General features: G+C 48.3%; 1 protein-coding gene across 1 annotated transcript; it reads right to left on the bottom strand.

Moving 5' to 3' along the window:
- Nucleotides 1–3,166: 3,166 nt before the first annotated feature.
- LOC125760070 (uncharacterized) lies at nt 3,167–6,047 on the bottom strand. The gene is made up of 2 exons (XM_049419710.1): nt 5,706–6,047; nt 3,167–3,702 (listed from the first exon to the last, which is right to left on the bottom strand). The coding sequence occupies exons 1-2, from the start codon at nt 5,910–5,912 to the stop codon at nt 3,376–3,378; spliced, it is 534 nt and encodes a 177-aa protein (XP_049275667.1). The 5' UTR covers nt 5,913–6,047; the 3' UTR covers nt 3,167–3,375.
- Between the last annotated feature and the right edge of the window lie 6,934 nt (nt 6,048–12,981).

Raw genomic sequence — 12,981 nt, 5'->3', positions numbered from 1 at the left:
CTGGTGTGCCGATGCGTTCCGTCTCAAAAAGCTACACGTAGAAAATGAAGGCGTATTTTATATATCTCAGCGCAGAAAATACGGACGCAATTGTGGGACTACATTCATTAGCGGTAGGATACGTGTATTGTGGCTCTGTAGCCTTCGCTTCATTGCCAAGAAAAGTTGTCCGCGAGTATAGCGACCAGACTCAGCACCACCTGGCCACGCCGCGCACGCGCAGTACCTAAGCCAGTCCTACCGACGGAGACATCGCGTGCAACCTCCGATCCATAGTGCATAGCCTCGCTGCGACCGATTTTGTCTGGAGAGTCATGGGGCTTCATAAGAAAGTGCGTACTCCCAGGAGGAAGCCGCGCATCTCAGAGCTAGACGTGTCGGTAGGCGGGGAGTACGAGCGGCGTACGGGCCCTTGTTTCGTTGTGCCAAGCTTTGCGCGACTTGGTGCAAACTGCCCATATTTGTTTTTTGTATTTACAGAGGCCACTCTGGGGCCCTTTAAAAAGACCGGGTGTATAAACACGGACACCAGAGAGTAGTCAAGACCCCACAAGCACCGCTAACAATTGAAAAATCACACAGCGGCGGAAAAGAAGGTAGACAGAAATACTTATGTGTGTAATCCCAAGCAAGAAGCCGTACCTATCAACCAGGTGCGTGTGGCGGTCTACGTGAAAAATAACTGTTCCCTCTCTTCTCTCTTCTGCCCGTGTTTGGACGTTCTGTCTTTTTAACACAAATACTTAACTAGCTCAGCTATCTGTTTTTTTTTTCCTCTATGATTGAAGCGCATACCGTCCCTCTCGTTTGTGTGGAGAGTTGTGAAAGCTCCTTGACGTCAACATGACGTTGCAGAAGAAAACCGGAAACAAAGGGCGCGCTGCTCGCCGAGCTCCCGCCAATCAGCCTCCGCTTGAAATAAACAGTCAATTACATAGACTCGTCAAGAAGAGGTCCCACGGTGAAGTGATGTATTATGTGTCCAGATTGCCCGTTCGGCTTAAAAGAAAAGACTAACGGCGGCGCGCCGCAATTATTGCGTGGCGGCGGCGGCGGCGTGATCACTCCCGGGACAAACGGTGACGTGGCGCGGCGGCGCACAGGTCTACTCTCCAGCCGGTGTCCCTACCGCGCTTAAACGAAGTAGGTTTCACGGTAACATGTCACGTGACTAGTGTTACGTGTGTCTACGCTACGTGACTATTGGTGGTCTCATCACTTGACATGTTCCACACGTGGTCACACCACACATGTTCCCACCACTAGTGACGTGACTAGCGGAGGGAACATGCCACGTGATTACGTTTTACGTACCCACTGTCTGTCACGCATAAACCATACTATACAAGGGTGTGCCATGCGTTATCCTCTACCTTCCTCCTTTCCTTCCTCCATGCCCTCACATCACTCATCGTCTCCCTCACTTAGCTTTCTCATCCCCTTTCTATACTCCATATGCATGGCTATGCTATGGTGGTAGCTTCTTGGCACACACCCGCTTTTTTGTAGTGGCAGTTCATGATGATGATAGCTTTTTGGTGAGCATACGTGGAATTTTGCGAAGCTTAAACAGCTTGACTCCATTTAACCAGCTCCATTTAGAACGTCCAACATGCTCCAATCTAACTTCTGTATGTTGTTGTTATATTAATATCTGGGGTTTAACGTCCCAAAACCACGATATGATTATGAGAGACGCCGTAGTGGAGGTCTCCGGAAATTTCGACCACCTGGGGTTCTTTAACGTGCACCTAAGTCTAAGTACACGGGCCTCAGACATTTTCGCCTCCATCGAAAATGCAGCCGCCGCGATGTTGTTGTTGGGTGCGTTGCTAGTGTACTTGTATTAGTAGCCACAAAATAGTTTATAACGGGCTCTAGTAATGCCTCTCTTCTAGCTTTCGTTGTGACTGTGCTGCGCTTTCCGCGCAGGCCTGGCGTTTTTTTTTTCTTTTTACAGCGAAGTTGTATTTGTCTGCCTGTATCGTGGTCATTGTGGTAGCAGCCGCAGGTGTCACGCAGGTCCCGTGACTACAGGAATCAGCGAATAAATAAATAAATAAATGATGGTGATGTCTTGTGATACAAAATATCAAGAAAGCAATCCGCACTTCCCTTTATTACTTGTATTGCAGTAAACCAAGGCAAGGCATATGGGCGCGTATAAGAGAGTCATGTAGATAAAAAATCACAGCATATCCACGGAGTGAATGATGATGAGTGGGCGAAGCTGCGGAGGTTCATCGGTAAACCGTGAATCTTCCGTGAATTCTGCCCAGTACATCATCACCGACGTGAGATCGGGCGCGTTTATACTAAAGGTTCGATGAGTTATGACGACTTGCAGCTCACTTTAATTTTACATGTACGCTGTGAATTTTCATTCTTTAGAAAACCATTGCTTTAGAAAACATCTGGCGTCTTTCGTTAAGCAGCTGGCGTCTTTTCGTTTTGCTTTAGAAACATCTGGCGGTCTTTCGTTTTGCTTTTAGAAAACATCTGGCGTCTTTCGTTGGTTTATTTCATCAATCAACGGCGTTTTGAACAAAATTTTTATTGTTTAATCACGCACAGGAGAAATCTCACCAGGCACTACCTTGGAGGTAAACAATGGCTGCTAATGGGAATGAGACACAGAAGAAGTCGGCTTTTAGCTAACACTTACACTTCTACTTCTACTAACGTTTCCTACTGGAACATGCCAATGGCTGCTAATGGGGAATGAGAGACAGAAGAATTCGGCTTTTAGTTAACGCGCACGCTGCGAATTTTTTATTGTTCAACAACGCACAGGAAAAATATCCCACTGGCACCACCTTGGAGGTCAAGATCTGGTACTAGCGTTACGACTGGTTACGCACTACTACGAGGGACGAACGGGTGCCGCCTTAAGGAGCTTCGCCTCTAAAAGGAGCGCACAGTTGGCAAGATTCCGGCTGCGCCGACGGCAAACCACATGACGCGAGGCTTTCGCTGAAACGCCATTGCCTGGGCCGGCAGGTGACATGCTCTCGCTTTGTCCAATCAAGTGTTAGTGCGCGTATTTCAAATCTAGCGGCGAATATATGACACCACGTGATCTCGCTAGCCAATGACACACACTCGCAGGCTTACAGGTTGAATGTCCAACAATTTTCAAGACGTAGACCTGGATGATTTTTTTTTTGCTAAGAAACTAAAAGTAAATGGTCGATGATGCATTGGTAAAAGGAAAGGTCGCCTGTGTGTGGTACGACTGTATGCAGTTCAGTTGTCTCGTCCATGACATGGCCGCGTCGATCGACCTCCTTTCTGCCGACGCGTGACAGCGCCGTTGTCACGAAATGAATGTTCACAAGTTTGACCAACAAACCAACCAAGCAACGATGTGGCACCTCAGCTGTCCTCGACGTGGGTCAAGCTCAAGAACGAGCAGATGTGAGCCTGTATGTGCTTGGAGAGGTTATCGAACATAGTCCTTCCTTTGCGATGCGGGCGGCATGATATGTTGGCCTTGACGATGCCCGTGAGGACAAAGTAGTCGAAGGAAAGCCTCTGGCGCGCCTCGGCGATGTAATGGTTCATGTCGGATTCGTCAGATGCGTTTAGGCTAATGCGCAGCGCCGAGTGTAGTGATGCGCAGTTCTGTAGGGTCTCAAAAGCCAGGGCGTCTTGTTTCTCCATGGAGCCCTTGATGAACCGGACAGCTTGGTTGACGAGCATCTGTGATAGAGCAGTACATGTGCACAGTCAACAGTGATACCAGCATAAGCAGAAACTACGCAAAGCGTCGTGCTAGCATCTTTATACGACAAGTTGCACAATGTTTATACGACAAGTTGCACAATCCCCCATAGTTTTCTGGACAGTTCTTTTTCAAGTTTTTGTCCTACGTTTCCTTCAACAGACTCATTGTTTGGAAGCCGATGACACCCTCTTTCAGATTACTTGCTAAGCAGTACTATTATGTTGCTGCCACCATATTAAGGTGAAAGCCTTCGATGCCTTATCAAAGACGAAAGCTGAACGTCAGCGGCAGTGGTATTGATCATCACGAAGTGATAGAAAAGACCATGCTCATGTGATGACGTCAACATGACGTCACATGTCACCCAAATTTGTGACGTCACGTGACGACGTCATCACACGACACAGTCGCTTGGCCCAAGGTGGGCCGATCTTGGAGGCAGTGTTGCAAAACCTCGTGAAGCTGCAGAAATCTGCGTTGCCGCGGATCCTGGAATGAAGGAAGGAACACAAATGGGACAAGGCGGGGAGGTTAACCAGACAGCAGTCCGGTTGGCTACCCTACGCCGGGAGCAGGGGAGTTGTACAGTGCCACAGCCACATACGTGTCAGCGCAATTATTGATCATTTCCTTTTTTTCTTGCTCCCCCCTCTCTCTCTCTCTTTGTCTCTCCCATCTTTCCACCGATCCTGGAGGCATTGGAAAACCACGCTAGGTGAAGAACTATCGTGGGAGGGGGCATCGGTCAATTCAATCGACTGTGAAGAAGACGAAGGAGCAAAGGAAGAAGAAGGCTTTCGCCTTCGAGTCATCTTAGGTGATTGATAAGGCACCGTGTGACTTTTCTCTTTGAATCTCTATACGGAGCGTCCTTTCTACACAGCACCGTGATCCCAGTGTCTTTACCTTGCCTCATCTTAGCTATCGACAATAAAAAAAATGTAAAGCATCTCCACGAAGTGAATGATGACGAGCGGGCGAAGCTAGGTCCTAAGGTTTATAATTGTTTACGTTGTAGTCGCCGACTAGTATAAAGGGTGTGTGTTTTATATTGTTTTGTCACAATTATGATTGTTGTTCGCCTACTGTAAGCCTTTTTTGTTATTCACATACACATATGTTCGACTATACCAACAGTTTTCTAACTACCACGAGAGCGGACAGTGAGCGTCGATGACAAAGCTAGGTCCTAAGGTTCGTAATATGCCTACGTTGAAATCGCTCACTAGCGTAAAGGGTTCATGCTTCTAGGTATCTTATATTGTTCTGTCACAATTATGATTGATATTAGTCTATTGTTAAACCTTTTTAAGGGGATTTTACATGGTGCTTCGCCGTGAGCACGGACACCACAAAACGGACAAGCCTAGACCCTAGGGTGCTTCGCGCCTAAAAATTGATCCGTCATGTTAAGGCAGAGAGAAATCAGCGCCTTCTTATACGTCGATGCTTCACAACGAGTATCACTTCTGCGCGCATCAGGCAAAGGTGCTGTTTCTCGTGACGCGCCCTCACCAGAGATACTCGGGGCACGCACTTTCCAAGACATACTTCATCGATTCTACTTGTGGCTGCAACATCGCATTTAACCAGGTTTTTGCGAGTTCCGATTAGCTCCAGAAAACTTCTCAACACTTTTCTTATGCATAGGCTGGCCGACGTAGTGGCTTTACTACGATGCGTTTTGACCACCTAGTGTTTAGCGAACTCTCCAATCTCGCACAAATTGTGCCTTTACAACTGAAATGCCACTTAAACCTAAAATTGGCTGGTTTCATGCACAAGTACAATACAGGTTATTAAAAGAAACACTGTACGAGAGACCTGAGAATAGACTCACATTTTCCCACGTTCACACGAGCTAAGCACGCATTCGACTTAGGTATTTGAAAATTTACACGGAGTATGGAGGCTACATAAAAGTTTGTTGAACTTTCGGAATTTCGCTCGCTCTCAAAGCGGAGAGTGAAACGCTTACGTGGTTACGTCTAATGGCGCTCCTGATGATGGCATCATTGTACAGTTCGACATCATTCGTCCGCAGCTGGACGTCCAGAAGAAATCGGTTTCGTGGAATGGCTCGCTGAAGCTCGCGGCAGATGGAGAATAGCTGAATCTCTTGGTCACGGTCACTCTCTCGCAGGTCAATCTTGAGCACGGCCATCGATCGATTACGCTCGACCATTCGTGCCAGAGCGACGTGGGACCCCCTCCTGAACGCGACGCAACGAATCTCCAGGACTGAGACGCTGCTGTTTATTTCGAGGGCTTGAAAAAGGCTGACGACATTGGCGTCGGACAAGCTTGCGCGTAGCAGCAATTCCCTGCGCGTGAAAGAGCAGACTTTGAGCGCGGCACTGCAGGTGACTAGGTTAGGTAGCAGACGTCGCTAACCAACAACTGAATTAGATTAAAACCAATGGGGCCTACTCATTTCACAGCGATAGCTCAGCTTCTCCCGATAATACCCTAGAAGCCTCGTTGCGGGAGATCTGACGTTAAAGAGCCCCTAAAACACCTTCGACAATGTTTGAAATTTTATTTAACGCGCTCATCGAGTGCAGTATGCCATCACGATGAACAGTGCCAAACGCAGCAGTACTACGAGCTTCGGGCGCGACACAAAGAAACAATCCCTTCTCCCCTCCGAACCTTTCGGTAAAACCCGGCGTTGGCCGTGACGTCGGTAGTCCCGTGGGGTCATGTAAACTGCTTGTCTGCTCGCAGGTACGCACGCTCGCCGCTCTTCCTCCTCGCACGGTGAGAAGGAGCTCACAACTAGGAGGACAGACGAGCCGATTAACAGAGCTTAGCGAAGCAAATCGCGAGGCGAGTGTCGGCCGCTTTTAAATCGTCAAACGCGTGTGGCTCCGCTATTACGGCACCGTTTCAAAAATTCTCGTGTCTGCGTGCTTGTTGAAGACTCGGGCAGAACTGCAACACCACAACTAAATTTCGAGCTTTCGGTGGTTTAGGGGCCCCTTAAAGCTCAGCCAAGTTCAACATCAGCGAAGGTGCTTCCGCAAAACATAGTGCGGAGAAATCGCGAAAACGAACGGTTAAAAGTGAGACTGTCGTTCCGCCACCCGTATGCAAGATTACTGCGCGTTCACGCCTAGAGCAGCAGCGGCGCCGAGTAGCGTCTGTCTGTTGTCTTGTAGAGCAACACGTTGCCTCCCTTGTTCCAGCCTGTATCTAGGATTCTCGTAGTCCTAGGCTAAACCAAGACATGCAATAAAGTTCAATTTCCGCAAACTAATTGTCTCGTCATTTTTTTTTCTTACGGGTTAGAGATAGAGAGAGAGAGAGAGAAATGTAATGCGGAAAGACAGGGAGGTTAACCAGAAAACATATCTGGTTTGCTACGCTGCACTGGGGAAGGGGTAAGGGGAGACAGAAAAGTAAGAAAGAGAGGGATGCGATAGGGAGGGAGGGAAGCACAAACACACACACACACACAGGAGTGTCGCAATCGTTCAACGAGGCGGGTCGCTCGCAGAAACCTCATCAGCGCCTTCGTTGCTTTCTGGCGTGAAGCTCGGTCTTTCCGACATTCCAAGATTGACTGCTCAGAAAGCGGCTGGTCGTCGAGGCGAGCAAACACTGCTGAGAGGGACTGTCTCTGAGAGCTGTACTGAGGGCACTGACATAAAATATGTTCAATGGTTTCGTCATTGCCGCAATGGTCACATGCAGCGCTGTCTGTCATTCCGATGCGGCAAGCAAACACGTTCGTAAAAGATACTCCAAGCCACATGCGGCAGAGAAGGGTCGTCTCGGATCGGGATAGGCCAGATGGAATGCTTACGACTCACTCTTACGGCTTAAATACCAAAAGATCGTCTCAGATCGGGGTAGGCCAGATGGAATGCTTACGACTCACTCTTACGGGTTAAATGCCAATAGAATGCAGGAGGAAGCTTTAGAGAATACTTCAGTAATAGTAGGAAGGTGCCTCGCCCGCGCTGGTGATGAAACTTTCGCTGGTATTTTCAGCTATTCATTATTTCTGCTCGAAATTACCCTAGAAGAAACCTACTATTCTCAGAGAGCCCCAGATTCATACAACTTCACAGCCCTCTCAAATGCACACAAATCAGCTTTCGCATAAGATATTACCATCGTATTCAAGTATTTTATATGCGATCCTCCAACTGAACCTCCTTGCTCATTCAGATGAGCACATCACTGGGCCACCTCTCAAATAATAAAATAACTCGCGACCCTTATCGTTTACTTAGGTATTACATTGCGCTTGCGAGTGTTACAATTGACAGGAGGATACCTATAAGGCTGGCAATTATGCGAATGTTCGTGCTCCCGTTCCCGGACGCCAAATGTCCGTAGATAATTGCACGTACAGCGCCCTATCACGTAACACCAATTGTGGACTACACACAAACATCGTGGTGTGCTTGGGCCATTAGAGTTTTGTTTCCTTTTGAAGAAAATGCGAGTACGCTTCATCTTACACGGTGCGGAAAAAGCCGCGCAGGGGACTCGTACCTCTGTGCTACATAATCATGACGCCCTGGGACATCACACAGATCCAGGATCTCACCGTTATGCTTTCTCAATTATAAACGCGAATAATGTCCTTGGAATACTGGATACTCTTTCCGATTACCCATACAGCCATCTTTCCATCGACATAACATTCATTTCTAACAATTTACGGTGACATGCGCTTCCTTCGATCACTGGGATTTCCGTCTCTTACGGGCAAAGAATCTGGCAGCCGTTATTCCCCGTTGTGCGTGGACCTACTGATCTTGTGTCTCCCCTAGCTGCCAGAACGTAGTCGTGAGCGACACTCCTGAATAATTTAAGTGGTGCGAGATTCTTCAACCCTTATCGAGATCTGAGTAATAGGGTGCCTTTTTAAAGACGATAGTCTTTCTTGGGGAACTTAAACGCAGAAATTTTGGTCTGTCTGTCTGTCTGTCTGTCTGTCTGTCTGTCTGTCTGTCTGTCTGTCTGTCTGTCTGTCTGTCTGTCTGTCTGTCTGTCTGTCTGTCTGTCTGTCTGTCTGTCTGTCTGTCTGTCTGTCTGTCTGTCTGTCTGTCTGTCTGTCTGTCTGTCTGTCTGTCTGTCTGTCTGTCTGTCTGTCTGTCTGTCACCCGATTCAGCGACCCGGCCAAAGTTGAACCACTTGCTTACCGCCCACCCATATTGAACTGGTACGGCTGTTCATACTTGTGAACGTTGTCGATCAAAAAGTGAATAATTACGCATATCTGAGGCGCAACATCACAAGGTAAGTATTAGGTGGTCTCTTCCTTTAATAGAAAATACATAGATACGCAATTTTAAAGACCCTAGTTTCTTAAGCTGCGCTGAAAATGTGGCTGCGCTGAAAATGCCTGTGCGCGCCGACGAACGCCGTTTGCCACGGAGGAAGGAAACCCTCTGCACAAGCTCATGTTTCCCGACGTATTGCCAGATGGCGTCCATATCTCACGCAGCGCCTCCTCTATCGTCTTTACACGGCATTTGCAGCGAAGCACGCAGATACGCGGCCAATTTTTTTTAAGGCCTCACGCCTTACGTGGCAACGCTGGCGATCCGATTGCGAGTCTTAACGGAAATCGCGAACCCAGTTTAAGAATCCAAGTGACCTTCATGGAGAGAGCGATGATGACATGACGTAACAAATCAACGTTTACAGGGTCATCATGACGTCACAAGATGACGTCAGTGCATTACGTCATCAATTAACATCGTAGATCGGCCAAAGGTGGGTCGATGGTAGAGGCAGTGCATGACTACGAGAGATGCAGAACACTTGAGTGTAAGGGTAGGAACAAGAGTGGCATCGAATGAGAACGTGAAATTAAATTTAATGGGTGTGCCTGACACACTGCAGGTCGCTATGTCTTGCAGGAAGTGTCCCCCGTTTATATCACCTAGTACATTACCAAGCGTGCAGCTGGCTTTGGCACTGAAATGTTGCAGAAACCTAAACATGCTGCGTTTTTTTTTTTCATTTCGTGTCAATGGAACCGAACTGCGAATAGGCCGGGAATTCTTGCCCGCGTCCACGACCTCACAAGCACCTTCTCCGGAGAGCTACCATGGAGGCTTCATCTGCGCATTAATATTAATTTTCGTTTTACGTTCCAAAACCACGATATGGGTATGACAGAAGCCAAAGCGGGCGCTCCGGAAGTTTCGAGCACCTAGTGCACATTAACGTGCGCTTAAATCTAAGCACACGGGACTGCGGTATTCTGCCTAGATCGAAATGCGGCTGCCACGGCCGGGCTTCGATCCCGCGACCTTCGGATCAGCAGTCAAGCACCACAACCACGAGACCACCGCGGCGTGTAGCAAGACATTTGCGAGTATGTTTAACAGCGACATGTGCTGCACTCATTTTTGCGTTATTAACATGTCCACATGCGCAGCTTACTAGACTACGATATTTTTTTTCATCTTCCAGTCGATTTGGATAATTGTGGCGTGAGCATGGCCGTCACTGTATCCAAAGCATTCTTGTATCTCTTTTTTGGCTGCAATGGATCCCCGTTTTCAATGCTTTGTGCCCGTTCATTTACTAGAAATTTTTAAAAAGGCAGAAGTTCACAGGATGATGGAAGGTTAAAGGAATGCACAAACTGTGAACACAGCTTGCCGCTGAAGCAGACGTTTCGACAAGCGGACTTGTCTTCATCCAGCCCGCTTTTCGAAACGTCGCCTCCAGCGCCACTTCGTGTTCACGTATCTTTCAGCTCTTAATTTACTGGAATATTAGCTTCACAGAATATAGAGAAGTGGTTATGTCAAGGCCCACTATTGGTCGAATTCCCGGATTCACAAGCTGTGCTTCCTCATTTTTTCTGAAGATACCGAACCAAATTCGCAGATGAAATGCCAGTACGCTGTGGAGATTGGTTTGCACGAGGCTTTCCCTACGAGCGCGACCAGGAAGGGGCGCGACGTACCTCCGCCGCCACACTCTCCACCACACTCTCCGCCACGGCACAGTAAACGCAATCGAGGCAGGTTTTCAACAAACACGGGTTTCTTAACCCAAGGCGCAGCACAGTGCGACAATAACGGGATTGTGGGCCGCGCAGGGTAACTCCTCAAGAGCAATCGAGTACGCTTGCCGGCTGCGCTATCGGCTACCACACAAAGGGGACCACTCAGCACGCGAACGAGAAGTTGCCTGCTAAGGCAGCGCGTGAACCTCTCGTTGCAGGCCTGAGAGCATCTGCCCGCGGCGACCAAGCGCTGGACAGAAGCGAGCTCAGGTGGAGAGAGGTCCCGGGGGCTGTCACTGGCGGCCAGTGAGCACGGGCGTGGAACAGTGACATATGTTAGCGTGACGTGCGGCTTGTGGCTCCCGGACGTGCAGACGCCGGAAAGGCAGTAGCATAGCTTGCTCGGGAAACAAAGCACTGCGCCGTGGTGATGTTGCCACTAGACGGCGATTTCCGGCGATCGAACCACGCGGGGCCGGCACAACACACTAGATGGGAAACGAGGCGCAAGGGGAAGGCGCTCTCGATTCCCACAACACATATTAACATCATCACTTAAAGGGGTGGTGCCATCAAATTTCGAAGCTATAACAAGCCTGTTGTGGGTTTCCTCTGTATGCAAGGACACTGCACACGAAGGGTCAGACACAGCAAACGTTTAACTATATATTTAATTCACTTCCAAATTGTACCTAAATGCCCATTCTCCCGATCGAAACCCATCGCTAGCGCGCCAACTCTGGCGTAGTTGTATAGGAGGGGCAAGGAAAGTTGTAGTGACGTCCCAGCAGATCTGCTGTAGTGACGTGAGCGACCTCCGGACCTCCTCCACCTCGGCAACGTACGTACCGGCTGTAGTGAACTAGAATATATTCTAGTTCACTACAGCACCGGCAAAGCATCGGTTGCTACATCACTCGTCGAGTTTCGATAGCTTCCTGGCTAAGTGCGTCACAGCCTTGTGTGGTCACGTGACCAAGTCCCCTACACTTCCGCGTCACTGCCCAACCTCGGCGCCCAGAAACCGAAACCGAAAGTTATCCACATCAAACGGAGATCTGAAATTATTTAGCGAGAATACAGGAATCTCGGTGCGTGCATCATGCTTCCTGGAGCTATTGGCCGCGAGATCGACCTATAGGTGGCAGCAGCGTCGCCGCGTTAGTGTGGAGAGGCAGTCGGAGGCGCGTTTACAAATGCACACAGCGGCGCTTCGTTGTGAGTAGTTTGAGCCGATTGTCGGCGAATAAAATGCGTTGATTGCTGCTTACTGGTAATATATACACTCCTCATTGATGAATTGATGCACGAAGATCATCCAACGTTCCCATTACTAGTGAGAGAAGCGCAATCATCAGATGAAACGGATGCTCGCCCTAGATGACAGTCTGCGCTTACGCACTATATATATATTGTTGTTTTCTCTGTACGTGTTTAGCTTGTGTTCTGTGTACTACGCACTGCTGTAGCACGGCTGAACTACTTAAGTGTTTACTTCACTTCTTGTTAATTTGTATACCAGCCGATATTCCTGTGCAATGAGTTCAATAGCATTGTTCACGCGAATACGCATACGCAGGTAAGAGTTTAGCACAGAGCTTTCATCGATTGATTACGTGCACGACAGTGATGCAATAAAGGTCCGGTTATTTTGTGGAATAAGTGTCTTTCTTTTTCAAAATAATAATGTCCGCTGCCTTCCATCAATTTATAACAACTCCACACAAACGCTCAAGATAATGTGAAAAGAAAGGATGAGGTTTTGCGTGAAATTATACGACATAAATGTAAGGCACGCCGTCGGGCTAAGAACACGGGTGGTTCTGCATAAATTTCGCCGCAAGTTCAAATTGCGCGCGGCATCACCGTTTTATCACTGCCGTGTCATTTCATTGCCTGTTTTTTTTATTTAGGGACAGTTTGAGTACCGAAGTGTCAGACTTCACTCGATACACATATTTCGCTGTTGCGGGACCACGACCGTAAAATAAAAGGACATCTTAAGCGCAACTAAAAGCTCATCATGAACTACAGTGCCACAGTTATACACCTAACAACAACGCAAAAGTGCATGAGCCTCGTTTTTGCTTACCCCGGAGTCGCTAAAACGCTGCATTCACACACACTTTAATGCTCCTTACGTTTGGGACTATGCCAAGCGCACTTGACGACGTGCTTGAACCAGAAAGCGGCATCAGCACTGAAATGATTCCGGCGAACGTAGGGTACGGCACCAATACACAGCGCTCTCGAAAGTCGCACTCACTG

Source organism: Rhipicephalus sanguineus, chromosome 10 (genome assembly GCF_013339695.2).
Source record: "Rhipicephalus sanguineus isolate Rsan-2018 chromosome 10, BIME_Rsan_1.4, whole genome shotgun sequence".
Taxonomy (NCBI): Eukaryota; Metazoa; Arthropoda; class Arachnida; order Ixodida; family Ixodidae; genus Rhipicephalus; species Rhipicephalus sanguineus.
The sequence above is the reverse complement of the archived record's forward strand: the minus strand, read 5'-3'. Positions and strand labels throughout refer to the sequence as shown.